General features: G+C 38.5%; 1 protein-coding gene across 2 annotated transcripts in view; it reads left to right on the forward strand.

Moving 5' to 3' along the window:
• The window catches only part of exoc6b (exocyst complex component 6B), a 97849-nt gene that overhangs the window by 39984 nt on the left and 33740 nt on the right, over positions 1-24125 (forward strand). Inside the window, exons 12-21 of one of the 2 annotated variants that reach the window (XM_052560144.1) lie at positions 197-268; positions 965-1062; positions 1965-2070; positions 2631-2740; positions 9463-9574; positions 11203-11337; positions 11454-11633; positions 13024-13053; positions 18939-19080; positions 21524-21597. In XM_052560144.1, coding sequence (XP_052416104.1) covers positions 197-268; positions 965-1062; positions 1965-2070; positions 2631-2740; positions 9463-9574; positions 11203-11337; positions 11454-11633; positions 13024-13053; positions 18939-19080; positions 21524-21597 — 1059 coding nt within the window. The remainder of the gene's footprint in view (positions 1-196; positions 269-964; positions 1063-1964; positions 2071-2630; positions 2741-9462; positions 9575-11202; positions 11338-11453; positions 11634-13023; positions 13054-18938; positions 19081-21523; positions 21598-24125) is intronic. The other variant, XM_052560145.1, reaches the window with a different exon arrangement.

Here is a 24125-nt window from a genome sequence, read left to right on the forward strand (position 1 = left end):
AACACTATTCTAAAAAGAATAGTCTTAAATTTCAGAGAGATCCCTAATGCTCTTCTGGGTTTTAGGATTACAACTCAACAGCTCTTTTGAAAAGATATCCTTTTCTTGCGTTTTTGTCAGGTAATCTAAATCCTTGTGCTGACCTTGATCTGCTTCTGCTGTAATCCATCCCTCTCTCTCACTTGTGTCTCCATAGTCTTATTGCACTGATCCAGACCTGATATTAGATCTGAAGAATCTTATTGTGCTGTTTGCAGATACACTGCAGGTGAGTGGGGTAGTACCTCATGATAATATTTAAGAACTTCGGGTGTCACTGGATAAGATTTATCAACTTAAATATGTTGATTACTTCACATAGTTATAAATAAACACATGAAGAAATATTTTCTGAGAAAAGTGAATATAACATAAAAATACTGTGACAGACAAGCATTGAGTAGACATTACAAATTTTGTAGTGCTGTTAAATTAACTAATCGTGGTTAATCTTATCTAAAATAAAACAAACAAAATAATAGTGCTGTAAAATCAATTAATTGCATCCAAAAGTTTGTGTTTACATAATATACTTGTGTGTACCGTTTATATTTACATGCGCATATATAAATGCACACACATATGTGTACATTTAAGAAATATTTACATGTATATATTTAAATTGATATATGTAATATAAATATATTAAATACATTTCTTAAATGCATATACGTATGTGTGTGCATTTATATATGCACATGTAAATATACATGGTACACACAAGTATATTATGTAAGCACAAACTTTTGGATGTGATTAATTGATTTTACAGCACTAGTATTTTGTTTGTTTTATCTCCATATAATTAATCGTAATATCAAGTGTAAATATACAAACCCAGTTTCTTCCTGTTTTCTGCTTAGTTGCATTAATTTGCTTTCTCTTTTGAACTGAAATGGATATGATCCACCCTCTCTCCCTGCAGGGTTATGGTTTTCCAGTAAACCAGTTGTTTGATATGTTGCTGGAGATGAGGGATCAATATGGAGAGGTCCTGCTGAAAAAGTGGAATCAGTCCTTCAGGTGCTTTCTTCCTTCTCTTTCTCCCTTTACTCTCTTTCTTTTCCATCTCTATCCCTCATTTGAGTAAGGATAATGATGATTTGGTTATCACCTTATGACCCTTGAGAAATCCATACTGAAGGAATTACACTAATAGGGTTATATCCAAATCAACTTAAATCAGACTGTGTTCTCTGAACGTCATTTGTTCTGTTCTTCAATTCAATACTTGCTAACCACACATCCATTTTTTAATGAAATATCCATTTTTAATGCCCTATATCAAACTACCATTTAAGGAAACTGCCTTTACTGCTCAGAGATTTATATTTGCAGAGGTTGTGGATTGCAGGACGGTTGAAGGACAAGGAAATTTGGTCTGGCCAAACCATCTAAAATCACTGATCAAATTATCCCCATATGACTAAATCATATATTGCTTGAAGGACAAATATTTTCTTCTTTTTTTTGTGCCGGGATCCCTTTAAAAACCATTTAATCCACAAAAAAAAAATGTAATTTGTTGTCGAAAAAAATATGTTTAAGTTCCTTGGAAGGAGATGGTTACGATTTGTTGGGCTGAATCTTAAGAGCAGATGACATGGAAAGGTTGTTGTAACCTTGCTGGAGTCATTTTACGTTCCCTGTCAGAGACACTTGACTCAGTCCATAAAAGAATGATGCTTTGGACTCATTGCATGGCTCGGAATGTCATTACTGTGGGAACAGGCATTCTGGGAGATGTATTATGTGTGTTTGCCATGACTGAGTTGCACAAACACAGACACACTGCTCATGAGTCCAGTAAATGGTTTTTAGATTATTTAGTCTTCTTTAATATCCTGCTCTTGCCCTCAGGTTTATGATCAGTTCATCTGTGAAGTCAGGTCTTTTTTTCCCTCACACTTATTCTGTTTATTCAGGCAAATCTTGGATCAGGACAACTACAGCCCCATTCCCGTGGCGTCCCCTGAAGAGTACCAGCGAATAGCAGGCCAGTTCCCCTTCCAGGATCCAGAGCTCGACAAGGTGAACATTAGACGCATAAGAAAGCTTTTATCCCGCAGATTTTCTCACAGATTTCCTCAGTTACACACCCTCCGGTCTCCTCGAAGGCACAAATATCCTCCTGCTGTCCAAGGAGTTGATTACTAACATGCACATCCCCTGAAATACTTGAGCTAAGCCATACATTTGAATTCTCCCTTTGACGTCAACAAGAACTACTGCCCAAAACTGTTATAGTAATCAAGGATGCTACCTTTCTTGGTCATACTTGCAGCTGTTCTTTTTCATGTAATTAAGCTGCCTTTGTGTTTTCTTTATAAAGGAAATCTCCCAGAGTGTTCTCTCAACAGCATTTGTTAAAGATGATCAATATTTTTCATTTCAAGCTATTTTTTTTATTGCATTTAAAGCACTTACAATGGATGTACTCGTCAAGGCATCTTTTAAAATTCACTCCAGAACCACAATTGTCCAAGACCAAAAAAGATTGATATTTCTCTATTTTAAATCCTTCAGAACACCTGCTCTGTGCTGTAATATATACTGTATTTATTTACTCTTATTATAATTATTCCAAACAGATGCCTTTTCCGAAGAAGCTGCCATTTTCTGAATTTGTGCCTAAAGTATACTCGCAACTCAAAGAATTCATCTATGCCTGCCTGAAATATTCGGAGGACTTACACCTTAGGTAAGAGCGTGCAAACACTCTTTAAACTGTTTCACACCTGCATGTATAATCCTCCCATCCAAATGTTCTTATATGCAAATCATGCTGCCTGGATGCCAGTTTACAGAGTTTTTTTTAACTTCCATTCTTTTGCCGTGAAGTCACTAAACCTGCCCCATTGTCTTTGCGTATCCCCTAGAGTGGCCGCTGAACTTCAGAGAGGAAGTTCCATTGGCACCAAACCGTTTCTGTGTGTTTTCCTAATTAATTGCATGCTTGGTGCTAGTGGGTGTTATTTCAAGGAATTTCTCCCAGTGTTGACTGATCTCTGGTCAGTTTATGAGTTCTTAGAATTACTGATGAGGTTGCCAGATGCGCCGAGCTGTTTAGTGTGGCCTACCCTGAATTCCCAGTCTGCAGACTGTTGGACAGAATAAACGACTCGGTATGATCTCCCTTTATGATATTTCTCAGAAGAGAAGTATCAGAGCAAACAGTTGTGAAAAAAAGCACACTTGGATTTCCCAAAAAATGACTAAAGACCTGTTTAGCAACCTGTTATGTAACATCAGAGAGTGAACTTCATTTAATAAGGCAAGTTTTGCTATTCTTGTTGCTCTTACTAAAGGATGCCCTGCGTATGAACTTTTTAGTGACTTGCTCGTCTAATTGAAATTTGAATCCAGACTATATTTAGGGAGGAGATATGGAGAATGGAGCTTCACCACTATAATCTAGTTATTCATTTATAGACTAAGGGCTGTTAACAAGAAAAACAATCAAAATCTATCTGACAATCCACAATTGCACTACATTTTTTTTCCTTTTTTTTTTTTTTAAGAGAATAATACTTCTTTTCAGCAAGGACAAATTTTATTAATCAGATGAGACCATATATATATATATATATATATATATATATATATATATTCTTTTGTTACAAATAAATTTTGATTTTGGAACTTTATATTAATGAAAAAAAGATAAATGTAAATATTTAAATCACAGAAATTAATTACATTTTAAAATGTATTCAAGTCGTGAACAGTTATTTTATATAAAAAAAAAAAAAAAAAAAAAAAAATATATATATATATATATATATATATATATATATATATATATATATATATATATATATATATATATATATATATATATATATATATATAACATAAAAAAAACATACTTGACCCAAAATGCTTGAACTGAACTGCATACTTTGAAAAAAGGGAACATTTTTGTAAATTGGTATCTACTCTTATATAGTCGTTTCTATTAAAGATTCACCGATTGCAATTTTCCTGGCTGATTCCGATTTCTGATTTTTTTTTTTTTTTTTGTCGATGTGATCTACTGAAACTGATTTTAGCTGATTCCTATTTTTTTTATTCCTAAGAGACATAATTGACAGCATATACAAACAAAAGTCTACTTTTCTTCAACAAAGTTTCATTCAAAAAAAAAAAAAAACGCAAGTAAAAAGTCAGTAATAAAATAAGAACAAATAAAAAAAATTGCAAACAAAAGCACAAATACATGCAATAGAATAAAAAGAGCTAAGAAACTAAGTTTTTTCAGGTTAAGTTCTTATTCGAGTAAATACTAGAAATTTAAGTAACATATTGTAAATTACAAATGAATGCTTACCATTAAAATGATAAAACGTATTCAGGCAGAAAGTGATTTTCTTTGTCATTTGTTCTTTGATTAACATGACAGACATCAGCAGGAATATTGGACTGTGGTCCCTTTAAGAGTTTATCCATGGACCCAATATACTGTTACACAACATACCTTCTCTTTCTCAACTATGTAATGTTCCAAATCTGACTCCAAAACTTTTCAATAGGGCACCTTAAAATGTAGTCGTTTCAAAAAAAATTTGGTTCCTCAAACTAAGTACCATACTCAGGTAGGATTCAAATTCTGGGTTTGAATTCAATTGAATCCAAATTCAACTGCATTTAGGACAAAAAATTTATTAAAATCTCCAACCATTAATCTCCCAAACACCCCTTAACCCCAGTCACGTTGTGTTGTGATCTGATATCTCACCCCATTTCCTAATCTCCCAAGCGGAACTGTAGGTCAAGGGGTCGAGGCTAAAGGTCACTGTCTGTAGAACTATCATTGGCATTTCTGTCTGCCTCTTTCTGATTGCGCCATGCACTTAAACAAGTCCTCCCGATTTTTATCGTTTGATGTTCTCTGTCTCTGGCTCTTTCTTTGAGCGTCCCGTCAGGTCTGGTTACCTAAGAAGCGGATGTCCCGGTTGGGTATCCTAATCCTTGTGTGTATGTTTGTGTAGTATTTGGGTGTGTATTGCAGTTTAGAGATTTACTGAGGAAATGAGGAAACATGATTCAGAATCGAGAACATGGAGAAACCTGCATCCTACCAAATTACTACTACATTATCATCATCATTAGCGATAAGTGTCTGAGACACTGTCTAGCCAGCCAGACACTCTGAACAGTTTCACCTGTAGAGTGGTCAGATAGATGATGCCCATGATAACTGTAGAAAAGACTGAAAAGGCTGATTTGGCTTAATTTCAAGCAATGATTGCGCTGTCCAAAGACTAAATGTGCAAGTATTGTTTTTGGAGATGCATTCTACAATCACAGCAAGAATGACTTTAAATGAGGAATAATACCTTTTTCCTGTCTGACAGTCTGTGCGTGCTAAATTCTTCTAAACTGTCCAGATCCTCAGAGTGTAGCTGCTTTGGACGTTAAGGGTTAACTGCTTGGTTTATATCAAGAGGTGTCAAAGTATTTGGCCTACGGAGGGGCGCAATCCCGTCTGCAGAATGATTTAAGGGAAAAACTTTGCTAAAAACATTTGCAACAACCAATTATATGAGTATTATTGTTATATTGTTGTTCTATTGATTTGTTTTATTCAATTTTTTGTTGTTAAACCTTGCGTCTGAAATAAGCGGAACATTTCTTTTAATTTTGTGCAAAATCACACATCGGCACGTCTTGCACACATCTGCCAAATGTTTGAATGTAACTTTAAATCTAAGTTTATGTGAAATAGATATGTTCAAGTAAATATTAGGAGTAAAAAGTGAATTGTTTTCATGTCTCCAATCGATAATTATTAAATGTAATAAACATACATTAGTAATGCTGATTTGAAGCTGTTAAAGTGTAACTGAGAAGTAGAACCCTAATCAAAATTGGGCTTAACATATACTGTGTTTTAATTTTAGTTTTTTTTTTTATAGCTTTTTAATGTCCAATTTGTGTTAATAATTAGAAATATGTCTATAGTTATTCAGCCAAGAACAGTGGTATTCTCTCTTTCTTGTCAAAGTGAATTGTTTGGTTAAATCTCCCTAATTAGTCATTTTTTAAATTTAAGTATTTAATCTGCATGCATTCACACTGGTGAAATGTATTCGCTTGCAATATTTCTCAATCTGGTCCTCGATTAAAAATGAAACCCCTTTAGGTTAGATGGTAAGAACATATATAGAACATTATCAAAACTAATTTATTACATGGCTGTCTAGAATTATAGATTCTGTCTGATAAATTGTGGTGGTTTTTTTTGTCCAGTTATCACTAAACATTATTCTGTGTGTGGTTGTAAAATCCAAACATTGGCTTTTAAACTCTGTGGGATTAGTACTGAAAAAGAAGCCATTTAGTATTTTACATTTGTATCGTGTTTTAAAGGTGTCTATGCCATGATATAACACGATATGTTTGTTGGCAGAGGAAGTTGTCTCACTTTTATTGGGACCCCTACCAAGACTTTGGCTACTCACTACCTCCTCACATTGATCAGTCATGTCGTTATGTGGTTTTAGAATGTGGATGATCCCCACGCTCAAATATCAGTTAAAATTCAACAACAAACATTTGACCTCTTTTGGCTGCGCTTACAGGAGTCTGTGCCTCGGCGTGTGGGGTCCAAGGGCTCCAGATCAAGCCAAAATCCCCCATACACACAGCTAATTTAAGAATACTGTCAAATAATGTCTCGACTCGCTGGATCTTTTCGTATTTGACATATTTGTAAAAATGAATCCCTATTAGCTAGTGCGATTGAGTAAGAGGGCAAGAGGAAGCCAGATGGCGTTCAACAAAAGGTCTTGAATGATGGGGTCAGGATTCTGGGTATATATGAAATGGTGTAGAGAAAAAAAACCTGTTGCTATTGGAAACGGAAACTATGACTGACACACCAAAGGAGCAAAGGTACAGCTCTGCATACTACCCAGACTAGTCTACCGGAGGCAATTAGTCTTTGTGGTCTCCCTCCACTAATATTGAGATGAGATGTGGTCAGAGGGGGAAGGAAGGGGCTCAAGTCCATGTGCAGGTGCCTGGAGACCAGACGTGTGCAACCAACCGCCCCCCCCCCCACCAATGCATGTCCAGCGAACTTTAGACCTCCGTCACGAGAGCCACTTTACAAATGCGCATTCTTCGTATTATCCTGAAGTTACCCTTGAGTTGAAGCTAGCTGTAATGTTACTCTTTGTGATGGTTGAATAGCTAACAAACATTCTGTGCTAACTGATGTGAGCCGTATCTGTCTCGCTTGCTCCTTCTGTTTAGTTTCTCATTTTCCAATGAATGAAATTGGACATTTTCAGTCCCCGTTGGTTCCCTGCTCATCTGTTCCTCTCAGATCGTTGTTTATCAGACCGCACCCCCACCCTAATTTTCACTAGAAAAGCGAGAGAGTTGAATGGATGAATAAATCAAATGTAAATGCCAGTAAAGCGTCTGTGTTTAATCAGACTACAATTTCTCTTTCTGTTTCTTAGCCCCCTCCCTCTTAAGATGAGGAATAGCCAGAGGCCTTTGGATTCATCCAGACACTGTCAGTTTCCAAATCGTCACAAAAAGACCAATGCCTCGATTTAAAGCCAGGCCTTTCTTTTTCACCCTAGTCAAAGTTCTGTACTGGGAACATTTCCATATAGTAATGAACAAAATCAGAGCTATGTTATGGTAATCAACATCTGTAAACCGATGACCGTAACCCAACATGCCATTTTCTCAAAATTTGAACAAACCAACACAGAAAATGTCTCGCATTCACCTAGAGTTTGCAGCGGGACAGTAGATGCTAATATTTTAATCTGTATATTGCTCTGGAAGCAACTTGATCGGAAAGCACCTCCTTTTCTCTCTTTATGTCCTCCATCTCTCTGCTCCGTTTGGCTCTCCTCCTGCCAAGTCAGCGGAGGGAGCTCAGAGTTTTTTCCCCCTGCTGAGGAGAGGAACGTTTTTCAAATTCCTCCTCTGCTTTTCTCAACACAATGAGAGACGATTTAGTAATTTGCAAGGAATGCGTTTGTTGCCCAGATCGAGGGGGGAAAATATTGCACCCTGTGCCTTGGCTCACATTGACGGACACGTTTGAGACATATTGTCCCTTTCTTTCTTTGGACTCTCTTCTTAATTGTTTGTGAACCAATCTGTGGGGGGGGGGGGGGGGGGGTAGAGGCAGATGCAGCTGCAGCCGTACTAATGAGAGGTAGCCCCCTTTACTCCTCCCCACCCCCATCGGTCTTCAATATAACAGAAGAGAAGAGTAAAGAAAAGTGATATCCCCCCTTTTCCACTCATGTTGATTTAAAGCGTATATCTGTGTGTGGTTGTTCTCTGGTTTTGGAACATGTGTTACTGAAACCCAGAGGGTGTTATTGGGCCCTGAAGAGTGGTTTTAAATCCAGCCCATAGTCTGTGAGTGTTCATGTGTGTAGGCCTCTCCATCTTATTCACTGCATCTTTTTGGTTCCACTTTGTGCCTTTTTTTTTCTCAGAGGAGGTGGAGTATTAAGGATTAAAGCACATAAGACACACTGTGAGTCAGAACTGTGCTTATGTAAGTCTGGACCACAAAAACATCTCGCTCGTGATTCTGCTCTCCATATGTTGGATCTGAAAGAAAATAATTTGCAAGTGTTGTTAGAAGAGTTCAATGGGACTAGTAGCATAAAATGCATATTTCGAAAATCTATATTTATATATGTTACAGTAAGTTTAGGGAGTCAGATTTTTGTGTTATGGAAAGGGAGTCTCTTAAGCTCACCAGTACTTCATTTATTTGATAAAAATAACTGTTTTATCTTTTTAATTTATTTTAAAATCAAATGTATTCTTGTAATGGAAATGCTAAATTTTAAGCAGCATTTCATGATCCTTTAGAAACCATTCTAATATGTATTGTAATTATTAGAATATATTATATTTTGTGGACATTTTAAAAAAAAATTTTTTTTAGGAGTCTTAGATTAATAGAAAGTTCCAAAGAAAATTGTTTTTTATGAAAAACACTTTTTGTAAATATCTTTACAGTTATTGTTACTGTTTTTGTAACTAATAATGTCTTTACTGTAAATTTTAATCAGTTTAATGCATTCTTCCAAAATAAAAGTAGTTATTATTCAACACAAATAAACAAACAAAACTAAAAACTGCTGACCCCAATATTTTTAACAATAGTGCATTTCATTTAAGTGGTTTAATCAACTTAGACATTTAGCATCTCACAAATTTTTAAGGTCAGCTAATAACAGATTCTTTCTTATAAAAAAATAAAAAGGAAATAAGTGAATCCTTTTTTGTTGTGCATGAAGCAGGACACAGCCCTCTAATAATACATTTTGTCCCTCCAAATCTGAATATGTGGTTATGGATTTGCTTTATAGATATAAACAAATATATATTTATAATTATATTGCTGAATGGGTGAATTTTCATGTTCAGCTCCACAGAAATTGATGACATGATCCGCAAGTCTACAAACCTCCTGCTCACACGAACCCTTAGCCACTGTCTACAGTATGCCATAAAGAAGAAAAACGTAGGACTGGCAGAGGTGAGGATTATTATTATTATTATTATTATTATTATCTGGGCTCTCTGAATTCTACTTTTCTGGACTGGAAAACTGGTTTTGAATTATAAGAATATTTCCTGTTATTTTTTATTACGTTAATGTTTTTTTTAAATTAACAACATGTTATATTAAAGCATTAAATTACACTCCTTTTTTAATTTTTTATTTTTATAAAGTTTGCAAGTTATAACGTTATTTTCTTATGAGAGTATTGACTATATGCAAATGTCAAAATCAAGTTCTTCTAAGGGATTTCTATTAAAGTGCTAACAAATAAGGCTCTTGATGAAATAATGATCAGACTCTTTAAAAGTTGTTACTTCAGCAAAAGTGCATCGCTGTTTCTAAACAAAAGCATTTAATGTCAAAGTCGGTTCTGAAATGATCTGTGCGCAACAGTGACAGGCAGATTTGGCAAATTTACCTGCCCCTGGCAGGCACTGGCACCCTGCTCTCACTCGATCCCTGCTATATTCTGCCCGTGTTTCTTGCTCAAATGTGGTTCGTTTCTTCTCTGCTCTGCTTATTCTGCTTGCAGTCTGGCCTGTTTATAACCCCTCAAATCCAGATGTGTTCAGTTCAGTTGGGTGTCGCTGATGAGAAAATGATGAAAGAATAGCAGAGAAAGAAAGATATTCAGTGTTGTATTTTAAAAAAGCAAAAGCTTTATTGTTGGTTTCAAGCGGTTTGCAAAGCAAAGTCTAGTCTTACTACTACACACACACACACACACACACACACACAGAGACACGCACCAGATCAGATATCAAGCTCCTTCCTCCCCCTGTCTTGCCCCGGATCTGGCGGAGGTGCGGAAGTGTGACCTGGGCTCTACATCGGGCTTCCCTCTCTGCATGGTGCACCATGACTAGAGAAAGAGAGGGAGGGAAGACCGGGTCCAAGTTAAAGGTCTGGGCTCAATTAGCAGCAATGTGCCTCAGCGCCTTGCTGCTGACAGCCTTGCCCTGCCTGTGGACCTCAAACTCCGCACCACAGAACAGCTAACTGAACATAGAGCAGCTCCAGGTCTGTTTCCCACAGACAGATTCTCTCTGTCCCTTTAAACGCACCCTTGACTTCTTCTCTATGCCCTTTCCCCTTTGGAATTAATCCCACACTTGGGGCTTTTGCTGGTTGTTATTACTCATACCTCCAGAATCTTTTCCCCAAATCACTGCTTTTCTCTGTGATTACTGTACTACCTATGCAGTTGAAAATATTCTGCATTATTATTAAATGTTGTACCTGTACCAATGAAAGATGCTGATTCAGCAACATAACTGTAAATTAAGTTTAACAACTTAAACGTTAGTGGTTGGTAAAGAAGTTTTATGCTCACCAAGACCGCTTTTATTTTAACAAAAATAAAGTAAAAACAGTAAAATCATTAAAATTTAAAATAATTGCTTTCTATTCCAGTACATTGTAAAATGTAATTTATTCCTGTGATGGCAAAGCTGAATTTAAGCAGCCGTTACTCCAGTCTTCATTGTCACAAACCTGCAAAACCTTTTCATGCATATAACTAATTGCGCTTTGTCAGTAAAAACTGATTTAGACAAACATGGATTCGACATAATTTGACTAATCACATTTGATTCCCAAAGTTGGTTCAGATCATCATCAACACCACTCACCTGGAGCAGTCCTGTCACTACCTAGAAGAGTTCATCTCCAACATAACCAATGTGCCTCCTGACACCATTAATGCCACCAAACTCTATGGAACCTCCACCTTCAAGGTACGAACCTGCATGTCACACCCTCCCCCTACACACATGGATTGTGTGGATTATTATTCAGTGTTTTTACAAAACATATTGTGACTGGTTAGGGATCACTTTCTCTGTCTGTATAGGATGCAAGACATGCTGCTGAAGAGGAGATCTACATTAACCTAAATCAAAAGATTGACCAGTTTCTGCAGCTGGCTGATTATGATTGGACGGCAGCACAGGGCGGTGGGCAGGCCAGTGACTACCTGAGTGATCTCATCGCTTTTCTCTGTAGCACCTTTACAGTGTTCACTCATTTGCCCGTGAGTATTTCATTAACATACTTATTAATATTTTTTTGTAAAAGCACTCTAATTACATGATTACTTAAGATAACTGAATATTGTCTGGACACCACTAAGAAAAGGTTTAAAATTTGGCTTTCTATCCTTCCTGATATTGCAGCTTTCAACTTTTACTTCAAATCTAAACCAACTCTATTTTTAAGGAGTATGATATCTTCTAGGGTGGCACTCATTCTACATCTCTTTTGATTATTTACTTCAGTTTTATACACACTACCATTTAAAAGTTTGGGATTGGCAAGATTTTCCATGCTCACTAAAGCTGAATTGTCCTGGTGCACTGACTCTGTTGGCCCAGGCCATAATCCATGCTTGTACCCAACATGCCTGAGCCTGTGGTCTCCCCTATTTGACACCATCACTTTAAAGGAGATTGTACTCAACAGTACACTTGAACTTTGATGGAAAGCTAAGTATTTTCGTAGGAAGTAAGAGGATTGCAGTGTTCTGGGCTTGCAAGCCCCAGTGTGGCTCAGCTGATTTACAGTTAAAGAGATTGTGTGGCGTGACCTTAGGTTTCAGCTTTGGTTCAGGAAGTCTTGCACTGGCACAGCCCGGCCCTGACCCCTGTCATGAGGGATTTCTCATAATCAAAGAATTTAAGAGTTTTATTTCCTACGGGCCTCAACCAAACACCTTCCCGTGTCTGCATGACTGGCTGGGATTGTCTCTGATGCAGGGCTGGTGGCAGTAATGCGGCTTCCTGCGCTCCTGTAATCTCTTAAATTCCTGACTGCCCTTTTTCTAAGCTTTCAGTAACAGAGAAGCACGACCCTTTCAGTTCACTGCAGACAGCCCTCACATTGTTGGCTGGATTTCACCAACAGGGGGCAATGTTTGTACAACCCCAGGTCGGGTTACGGTGAGGCTGAATGTCTCACTTTCTCAGTCGACGCATACACGCACGTACACACAAAACACCGAACAACACACGTAGAGTCAAACGATCTTGTACTCTTCCAGATATGCCGCTTATATTATTGTGTTTGCACATTCCAGCTCTGCATGTGAACATAGTGCATCCTGTTTCAATCAGCCCCAGTTTACACTCCCGATGGCTTTCAGGAAAGGTCAAGAACTGATCGTTTTTGTGTGTGTGAAAGCGGCCCTGCAATCAAGTTCACAGCCAAAAACTCTGGTAATGACTCCAAAGCCACAGTCTCATCAGTCACGCTCGCTTGCTCGGCCTCTCCCACCTGACCACAAACCTTCTTTGACACTCAGAGGGACTTTCAGTGTCGATCGTAAACCGTTCGGCCAAGCTGACGTTGACCGACTTCATTTGAACTCCGGTGGAGTCATGCACTCGACCTTTGACCAGAATTTTGTCTCTGTCTATCTTCTGTAGGGCAATGCTATAGAGCACGCCACGTTACCGGTGAGTATGGTTGCAGTGTGGTCTAACTTCAGGCATAACCTTGGCCATTTCTCGTCACAGTACTTCCGCATGCTGCCTGGTGTTCATCTGACCCACTCATAGATTTTTGGATGATGTTTTAATGCTTGTTATGGAACACAAATGAGGTGACAGTAGTGTTGCTTACTGTAGGTTTCTAGAATTTGTTTGTAGATCTTTACTGTAAAATTCAGCTAATGGTGTGAGTTTTTGTGTACCCTGCACCAACAGTTACTTTGCATACACTTACATGCAGACTAAACAAGCTTTTTGAAAACGGATCTTTGCATAAAATCATGTACTGACAACTTAAAGGATCATATGATGGCGATTTACTGTGTCCAAGTATGTTAAGGCCTGTATTAAACACCCCAGGCCTGCTCATGTACACTAAAGAACAGGGAGAACGACAGGAACTAGTCAGGATTTTAGTTCCTGGCTGTGCACTAGTTTTATAAATGGGTTGAGGCAAAACAAAAAAAATCATGATGTCAACTCTTTTCCTGAAGTTTATTGGGGGGAAAAAATGTATTTTTTTTTTTTTTTTTTGATGGAACTGAATTATTGGCAGGTCACTTAGGGTTGTGGAGCCTTTTTTGTGCCATAACACGCTGTTTCTACGTGGTGTTCTGTTCATAAACTGACATGCTTCATTGTTTTTGCCATCTTCAGTGTTTTTGCTTTATCTTGTAGTGTCTTATGCAGTCACAACATAGACGTCCACTCTGTCTGCTAGTATCACTGGCTTTGTGTTTCTTATTTCATTTGGTATTGGTATTGTTTCAAAATCTTGATTGTTGCTTTTTACATGTATGAGGTGGATCACATGAGCTCCCCTGTCTGCTCTCCCATATGTAGTCGCTGTTTACTTTACACTGTACATTTGCCTGAAGTTGAACTCTGCTCAGCTTCATTGCATAACCAATGGTTGATGTTGCTGGCGTTGTCTTAAATCACCAACATTTACTGTCAACAACTTACACTGCTATTCAAATATTTGGGGTCAGTATGATTTATCTATTTATTTTGACAGAAGTTAATGCTTCTGTTGAGCAACTTTAAAACATTAAAAAACATTAACATTAGTAATTTTACTATATTTTTTTATTTCAAATAATGCTGATCTAGCATTACAAAGCATCACAAATGTTTTTAGCATTGATAAGCTAATCAGTATATTAGAATGATTTCTCAAGGATCATGTGATACTGAAGACCGGAGTAATGGCTACTAAAATGTTGCTGTGCCATCACATGAATAAATTGTATTTTAAAATACCATATTTTTTGGTACATCAGTAAATGTATATTTGATACATTATTGCTGTTTTTAAATGTAGTTTTGATTAAATAAATGCAGCCTTGGTGAGCAAAAGAGGCTTTTTAAAAAAAAAACATTTAAAAAAATCATACTGACTCCAAACTTTTGAACAGTGGAAAGATTGCTTCGTCATTAGGTGTTTTTGACTCTGAATAGAATTTAATTTAAAACATTGCAAAAAAAGCAGCCTTTCATTTTCAAAGAAAATCTCGTCTTCATGCTAAAAAAAAAAAATCTATACTGAATGATATATATTTATTCTTTTCCTTCTTTTGAGTGTTTCCATTCAGTATTTTTAATACAGTATCCTAAAATGTGCATAGTGTTAATAGGTGGTTTAGTCAGGCAGGTAATCTTTATAATGTCTTTCAAATAGTGGGTTCCACAGCTTCTGTTTTGATCACACATAGTGTCATCTATTTTTTCTGGTTGAAAACTTCACCTGGCTTTTGTTAAAACTTTTCAAACAGCTCTTTTATTCATTTCCAAAGCAAGGTGTCAAAGTGTGTGTTGGATTTCTGATTTGCTTCTTGGCCTACTGTACTGTAGCTGTAGAAACCCAGAGGTAACCGAAAGGCCTTCCATATCAATATCATCAAGCACCTTGTAAGAAGAACACTATTTGTCATTATTTACTAAAAACATGATTTGAGCTCCAAACTCATTGGCTGCCGTCTCAGTTTTCCTCTTGTGTTTGTGAAATGCTGGAACGGTACAGCATGGTGTCGAAAAGTTCAACACATATTATCACCCTTCCTCCGACTGGAGCGTAATCAGCGCAGACAGGCTTCGGTTCTCCTCGAGCGATAGTCTCTGCTTCTTGTTAGGATATCGTGAGTGTACATTCGTTGTTTTTACAAACAGGGATCGGTGTGTGTTGCATAATTAAGCAGGAGGGTTTGAAATATGAGTGCAATGAAAGAGCGTTTGCGCTCTCTGCTGAGTTTTCTCTGGGGTCACATGTGGTGTGTGTTGGGGTTGTTTGTAGAAGTGTTGTGACGTTTCAAACATATTATTATTAAGAAATCCATCTTTGGCGCGCTGTCCAGAACCCCTTGTTCTAGTATTCCACCTCCTCTTTATCTCTCTCTTGCTTTATTATTGTTTCTCTTTCTGTCTCACTGTACCATGTGTTCTGTTTATTTTGACAGCCAATTGCTTTTGAGTAGCTTTTAATGAGGGCTTTGATGAGCCTTTGTTTAATTAAGGGGACTGGAGAGGAGTGCAAGGGGCCTCTAACTGTTCGCTCATTTCACCCATTCCTCCTATTTTTTTTTTTTTTGAATTTCGCTCCCTCCTTTGAGCCCCTGAGCTAATTGTTAACATCCCCCTGCCCTGAACTGTAAAACAAATGTGCTACTGTGAGAGGGGTGTGCCATACGAAGCAGAACTGTTTAAATCAGATCCTAAACACACATATCTTTGAACGAAGGCTCCTGTGTTTAAGTGTTGACAGTAGCTAATCTGTTCAGATTTATATATGGCTGGCTGAAGCCGGTAAATGGGTGCATCTGAGATTAATTGCTTGAGAATTTGACTGTTTTCAGTCCAAATAAATGTTCTTCACTTATGAACTTATGATACGCAATGTGATACATGCACTATTGTTCAAGAGTTTAGACATCATCTTTTTCAACATTTTGAATTCATTACAGTCATTACAACTTATTTATTTTAGTCTCTTCAAAGGCAGCCAATTTAATGTGATGCCTTCTAAAGTCATTCACTGTTTAGTTCAGTTTATCTGTAAAAAAACTGAAATCGTAAAAAAAATTATACTTATTTAAAATAAATAATAAAATGACTAAATTAGAAATGTAAATTGATCAATTCCAGTTGGTCTTAAGTCATTTTCTTTGCTATTGTCCAGCAACTCTGTGTGCACACCAAAAGCGAATTTGGTAACACTTTATTTTAAGGTGTTAAGGTTATTATTATTATTATAATAACAATTAATGATGCATAATTACATACATGTAACCCTACACCAAACCCTAATCTAACCTTATTTCTGGATGTGCAGTCGTGCGCTCAGCGGTTTAGAAATCACAAAACACTGACCCAGCTAACCAAATTTAAGTATTCATGCAAGTAGATTACATACAAAGTCAATGTAAAAACACATATAGATGCAAAATTGCATTGGGTGATTGTCACCTCAGTTGCGTCTTCTGCATCTTTCAACTCAAGCAGAAAATTAGCATGATGCGTTGTTGCGCAAACCAATCAGCGAAAAGCTTATTGACACGTCCAGTTGTATAAAAAAATGGAGGAGAGCATTATGCAATGTTTTTATTCACAGGAATGACAAAAAAACTTCCCGCAAGTAATCTAGTGCAGTAATGATTTAATTTCTTCATTAATTGAACAGCAGAAAAAAAGCATGCACATTTAAATTACAGATCAATATTTAAGGAGTATCTATTCACCCCCTCCACGATTGTGCAATCCTCAGTTATGACTCTGTTGCAAAAAATCAAAGCTTACCACATTGAGTTTACAAACGCCTCACTCCAATCAGACCAAATGACTCATGAGTGATTAGTGTATCCCCAGTAGGAGACAGGTACCCATGTGTGTCTTCATTCCACCATGAAGACCAGAAACAACAAACCCCTTACTACTTTGGCCTCTGTGATTTATTATGGCTATTACACATACACAGACGGTAGGCCGGAAAACAAGCGTGTTTATTTTTTAATCACTGCAGTGCATAGCATGCACTCTAATCATCTATAATCGCCTAGTTAGTGCTTCAGCCTGATTAGTGGCTGGCTGAATACTACGGCAATGTGTGTACGTATATGTAGCTGTGCTGATTGTTCTTCAGTATTTAAGCCGTGTTCGGTACCCATCATGCCGAACACACTAAACTGTTTTCGCCTCATTATATCCATGTCATCTGAAGATTAACACATAGGCCATAGGTATTTCAGAAGCTGCTGGAGATGGATTATAGCAATTACACATGGGACCTGACCCCACGCAATACACGTCACACTCCTCCATCTTCCTCTTTTCCTTCTTGACCCCACCTGACCTGGACCATTCAGGTCTCTGTTGGTCAGGTGTGTGTTTGTACTGTATACTTTATATGACAGTTTTTCAAAGAAGCCTTAGGCTAAGTGAAGTTCATAGCAATATGGCCAACTGATCTGCATGGTGATGCTGACCCTCCCCAGTTCTCGGCGTCTGATTCTGTAAGAACAACTTATGTCACAACAGTCTTATGGCTTTACTGCAGCTGTTGGTACACGCTTACAATGTTAAGTGACCTTGACATGTATTTGTGAACTTAAGACACTTTTAAAAATGAGGTTCATTTAATTCAATGTGGAAGTGTCGAAGTGGAATTCCTTTTAAAAGATGGAGCAAGTGGAAAACATGTCCATAGCTAAAGTGATGAACAACTTTGGAGTAGTTGGTTAGATCTGGCTCAGAAAAGTTAGTTAAGAATAGGTCACATATTATTTGCTTTTCTGATGCCATCACTGATGCCAGTGACATTCATTCAGTGTGGCTTAAATACTTTTTATTTTTTATTAGATTTTTGTATATATATTTTATTAAGATATTTAAACATTTGCTTATTTTATTTTAATTTAACCTGAGCATTGGTTAGTTAATGCTAGTGACTTTCATTTAAGAAATGACCACAGTGGAATTTCCATGGCAGTTGGAGAAAGACAGAAGAGGAAAGGATGAGATGACTTTAAAGCAAAGGGGGCATTGTCTTGATTTCTGTTTTTCCTTCCATTCTCTGCCCATCTCACATGCACAAAATATGCATAAAAAATGGATTATGCTATGGATTTACTGCGTATTCCTCCCTCATTTCACTAGATTTTTTGCCCAGTTATTTCCATTGTGTAGGAAGTCCTCTTGTATAATGGTGTTTTGTTTTTATTTTTTGACCCCATCAGATAAAAATACCGCATAGACTCTTGGCCCTCCAGTCTGCTGTTTTCTTTCAGGTTTAGTGTCATATTAATAGCTTTGGTCCTCCCTGAAGTATTAGCCTGATTGTCAGGAAGGCGCTGGAAAGCAGACAAGGGCATATTTGAGGTTTTCGGCTTGGATCTGGAATTGTGTGTGTATCTGCATGTGTGATGGTGAACGTGTGTTGATGTTTAAACAGCACTGCGGTTCTCCCGGCTTAAATGTCCACCAGAGTGCTGCTAAGCTCCACTTTTTATGTTTGTGGAATTGCATGAAAGCATGGACTTGTTTGGTTGTAAATACAATATCAGTAGTGTTTCGTGTCTGTGTGTGCGTGTTTGCTCATGGAGACTAGACTACATTAGAGACCAGAATGCAACAGACTCTGCAGCAGACTCTGCCAGTCATTTGAAAGAAAGGAGTTTCACATGAGATTCAGTTTGACAGGGATGAAAATCAGGACCGAAACATGCAAACTTTATTCAAATAAATGTCCATAGTTTTACCGACTGCCTGAAAGGGTCATACTGTATGTGAAAGATACCCCATATGTGAACCTCAGTTTTTTTTTATTTTTATTGAATCTCCCTTTCCTTCTTGCTCTGCAGGGTAAGGTGGCTCAGACGGCATGTATGTCAGCCTGTAAACACCTTTCAACCTCTCTGCTGCAGCTGCTGTTGGAGGCTGATGTCAGGCAAGTGTCTATGGGAGCCCTTCAGCAGTTCAACGTGGATGTAAAAGAGTGCGAGAGTAAGTTTCACTTGGACCATTCATAAGCCTACTTAAACCTGATTGCATGATTGCGCTTCATTCTGTTGTGGCCCAATTACAAATTTACGGCACAATGCTGTAACCAACTTTTTATTTGACACCACTTTAAAGAGATTGAGGTGAAAGTTAGAGAAAAAAGGGAGATCATTTTTGGCTAGCGCCTTAGTCTTTTCGCTTGGATCATCTCTCCTCATGGCTTTGCATGTGACCACAGCTAAAACTAGTTAAAGCTACTTTTAAAACAGCTAAAACATGGATTTTCCATGATCCTCCGCCAGCACACGTTATTGGACGTAGGTCACAGGCAGAGAGAGAGAAACAACCCATGTCATAAAACGGTCATGTCAGTCACACCGTATGCCGCCTTTTTGGTGTGGTCAGCTTGATAAGTAACATATCAGTGATTGCTTTCATTTTTAGAGACCACGTACTGTTGATTTGGACCCCCCCCCCCCCCATGTATTTGTATGCCTCAAACCACAAAACTGAGCTTTAATCAAAATGCTACTCAAGTAAAAAGAAAAGTGCCTCCCCCATACACAGTCTTGGTGAATGAGTTCACTGTGTTTACGGTATCTGGAAGTTTCAAGGTTTGGTCTTAGGAAATAATACAGAACTAAAATAACTTCTTAAAGATGTAACCACTTGAATGCACAGATGATATGTTTGTGGTTAAATCAATCGACAGTTTGGATGTGTCTGTGCAGTGGGGAGGCAGGGGAATGTGAAGAGACAATGAATTCAAGAAGCGATAAGGATCTTTGCATGAAGCTTGATCATAACCAGGCCCAAAAATGTGTAATGTGTTTGATTACAAGCAAACCTAAATAATGTTACATTTGGGTAAACTGTAAAGTGCAGGTATTCTGGTTGCTGCTTTTTTAATGTCTGGAAACTGTTTTAAAAGAAAGAATGACACAAGTCACTGTGTACTGTTAAAGGTGCGGACATTAAAGGAGAACTTTGTACCCCATTAATTGTGAATCCTTTAAGGGTGAATATGTTCAAAGATGTCTCTTTAAAGTTACTGGCCAAGTGACAAGCTCTTGTACTCTTGAAAGGGGTATATGTGCTTCAATAAATATGACTTCAGTTTTAGTAGTTTAGTTAAACTATTGTTAATGATACTGTTAATTTATATTCAGTGCATCAACTAAGGAATTGGACTTAGTTGTAAAGAGTAACTCAGTTTATAATGTCTTTGTTTAAGATTGAGTACATACAGATGAACTTTCAGTTATATACTAGAATGCATTCTAATAACTTTCTTTTCTTAAAGGTTATAAGTCATCATACCACTGCAGTTTAATCTCGAGCCCACAAGAGGCTCTGTTAAGATAAGATTGGCCTTTCCCGAGTCTGCTGTGCCTCTTTGCCCTGTATGGCACCACAAGCGGGCGATGGAACATTCAAAGGGAGCGAGCATCATGAGTTGTTTCCTGTTTAGTTTTGGGGAGCATAAAGGTCTTGACAGCTTGTCCTTGCTTATCCCTCGAGAGGTTTCTTAGCGTAGTCTCTAACAGGGCTTTATGCTGGTATGTGGCAGTTAGGTGAAAGCCTAGAGGTCCCTGTTCTTGAATCTTGATGAGATGCGCTCTGACACGCGTCATGTGAACCATGCCGCCTTTGCTGCAGTTCGCTCTCCTGTAAAAAGGCGAGTGGGAAGTTCGCAAAATTGACAGAATCTCGGACCGAGACGCGCCAACAAAAGCGCGAGGGTAAGCAGTCGCTGGCTCAGCGTTTGCGGGGGTCAGAAATAAAGATGGCAGGCGTGTAATTTGCATGAGAGGCAAGAAAGGCACACAGCATCACAAGGTGAAAGGGATTTCTCCTGGCCCCGGCTTGTTTTGTCCCCGCGTGTCAAATGTTCCGTTTTTCAGAATGGCGAAGCTGCTTGTTTACGGGTTCCCGTCCAAAGGCACAGAAAGGTCCAATGGCCCTCTGAAACCTCTACAACTCCTGCGCTCCCCACACACCCCCAGCCCATTGGCTTTTCACAAGTTTTGTCGGCCCCTTCGCTCAGTACCACGCCACTGAACTGGGAGAGCGGCCTCATGGGAATCGTCATCAGGTTTTGGTTTACGGGGTAAAGGCAGCCCCCTCGTCCCCACACATTCCCTCTATCTGGCTTGTCAGATCAACGTTGGGGGAGAATTAATGAGAGTTTGATGATGATTTTTTTCCAATGGGCCACACAAAGCGGTGGCAGACCAAGAGACATGACTCTGCCCTGAACCACCCAACTAACCCTCCACCCCCTCTGCCAGCACCCCCAAAACCTTCAAAGCCCCCTTCCATTTCACCTCCCCCACCCCCACTGAACCTCCCCCTGTCCTCCCCTTGTCCCGGCTGTCATCCGTCTGCCAATCTCCCGCTCCATGGCGAATTCCCTGCTCTCTTTATCCCTCTCTCTTTCCCACAGGGTTTGCCAGGGCCGGCCCGGTGCCTGGCTTCCAGGGGGACACTCTGCTGCTCGCCTTCATCGACTTGAGACAAGTAGGTCTTTGTTTTTTTCCACTCCTTTTTCTTTTCTTTCATTCTTCTTTGCCCTTTCTTCTGTTTTCCCCTGTTTACCCCTTAACACCCCCCACCCTTCTTTCTCTTATTTTCCCCTTTACCGCCAAACCCAACCCCCTAAACCTCCACGCTAGCCTTAGTTTTGTTTCAAGGTTTCTTTCCTCAATGTGTGAGCCTGTGTGTGTTTGTATTCATATCTGTGGTCCCAAGGCCTGGCCTGATATTCACCTTGGTGGTTTTGTATTTACCATTGTGGTGCGGAGGTGGCCTCAAGACCTCCTCCCATTCGGTTTAAGGTAAGAATTTTTTTAGAGAGTTCTTTAGGGTCATCTTATCCCATTTGCACCTCTGCACTCTTGAACATCGCAGAGCTGGAGCCTTTTATAGCAAATGTTGGCCTGTGCTCTGGCTTGAAAAACACAAACTGAAGCACACTGAGAAGAACATCAAGGTGATGTTGCAACCAGAAAGGCAACAGCCCAAGGAATTATTCTCTCATCCCATTATTTATGTTCAGAGAACATTTTGATAGCACTTTGGTGGGACGGAATAGATTTTGTTGCCTTCAGTTCATTTGACCATTCAAAATGTTGTAGCCTAGCATGCATACTCCTTTACCTCATAATTTTAGTCTTTTTCCAGAAACGATTTTCATCTTTTCCCAGAAATGGTTATTGATTGGATTTATTCTGTCATGCAAAGGCAAAACACAGCAACTTGACATTTTGTCAGGAGTTAATAACCAGATCTCCTAGGTTTGATTCAACCATGCTCTGATTAAGAGACAGTTGTAGTAACTACAAAACCCACACTAAAACCACTTTTGTTTTTGTTTGGTCTTGTTAATGTTTGTTGCAAAAGAAACCCCTTTTTCCTATGGATTTTATTTTAATATCATAAAAACATTGAATATTTTTTATACTGAACAGTGATTATTTTGCACCATTGTGGATTTCATGTGCAGTCATGCTTGGGTACTCAAATCTTCCATACTGCAAAAAAAAAAACGCGATCGAGTGAGTGTCTGTGCATCTCACTGAACTTATCTCAATCAGTTCAGTTCAATTCAGACAGTTCAATTGTTCTAGACACTATTGCAATATATTGATAAATCAGTTTTGTTCCCCAGTTTTAAAAAATCAGTGATGCACACATGGGAGAATCAAGTTTGATTACGATCTTACTTCTCTCGCTGTTTGTTTCATATTTTCTATCCTCTCAACTGTCTTTCCAAATAAAGTAGGCAGCAACTAATAGTATAAAATAGTAGTAAAAATTATAAAGTAATTATATTCTGTTGTGCATCAGTTGTATCAAACAACCACAGTTTCTAGGGGGACACGTCAAATGAAAGTTTGAAAAGAGGCCGGTAAGAAAAATGTAGCGTGTGTGTTCGTGAATTCTGAGATCTAGAGAGGATGGGAAGCAATAATAGTGGGGTTATAAGGGTCCATATTTGGGACCCCCTCCCTCATTGCTGAAGTGGCCAACCTGGGCGGGTGTCAGAGACTGAGAAGGGATGACGGATGGGCTGGATGCTCAGGGAGTACTGGATGAATGAGCTGACAGACAGTGACGGATAGCTCTTTCTTCCACTAAAACAATTCCGTTTTGTCCCGCCTGCCATCATGATGCAGTGCCACTTGTTTTCCATTTAGTTTTTTTTTTTTTTAGTTTTTTTTTTTTTTAGTTTTTTTTTTTTTAACCTGACTTCACCATGAAAGCGCTTGTGTGGTTTTGCTTTGTTTTGTTTTTTTAGAGAGAGGAGAAAAGAGTATGTTGGAGAAAAGAATGAACAAAATAGCCATTTTGCTTTTTTTAATGTCATGTTTTGCTTTTGAGCTGTCATGATGCATGACTCTCTACAAAGATATCGTTCATTATTAATACTGTTATTGTTATTATAATTTCAATAGCATCTGATGGAAGTCGGTAGAGGTGCAGTCTTCTCTCTTTTTCAAGGGGTTGATCTGGTGTTCAGAGACGTCAGAACCGTTCTGTCCCCCTACGAGCCTGGTCCTGAATGCGCCCGATAAATCAACCTGAAGGGCCCGTTTGTATCCCGGTCTCCCGGGTCCTGGGATGGGGCCGCGGGTCAATCCTTATGGAGATAGACAACGAAATGTTCCGGAAGCATTGGGAGGGGTTTTGGTGAGAGACTGGAACCTGGATTCACTCTCCTATCTGAAAAGACAAGAACACAAAAAGGAAAGAAGAACGTCCAGGCTCTGCTTCAAAGTGCTTTAAATGGTGAAGAGTAAGAGGATTGATGGAGGACTGACATGATGAACGACTTATTTCGTGAGCCATGTTCACACAGCAGGGGGATACTGCTGTTTGGAGTGCTAAATACGTTGGTTGATTCTTCAAATGAAATGCCTACCTGAAATTTTCAGATGTCCTGGCTGAATTTGAGAGTGGGTTCATCTGCCATAGCTAAATTAATTATGTATAGCATGAGCACATGAAGAATGCCTGGCTACCTACATACATAAAAATAGGGGTAT

Source organism: Carassius gibelio, chromosome B7 (assembly GCF_023724105.1).
Source record: "Carassius gibelio isolate Cgi1373 ecotype wild population from Czech Republic chromosome B7, carGib1.2-hapl.c, whole genome shotgun sequence".
In the NCBI taxonomy this organism is placed as follows: Eukaryota; Metazoa; Chordata; class Actinopteri; order Cypriniformes; family Cyprinidae; genus Carassius; species Carassius gibelio.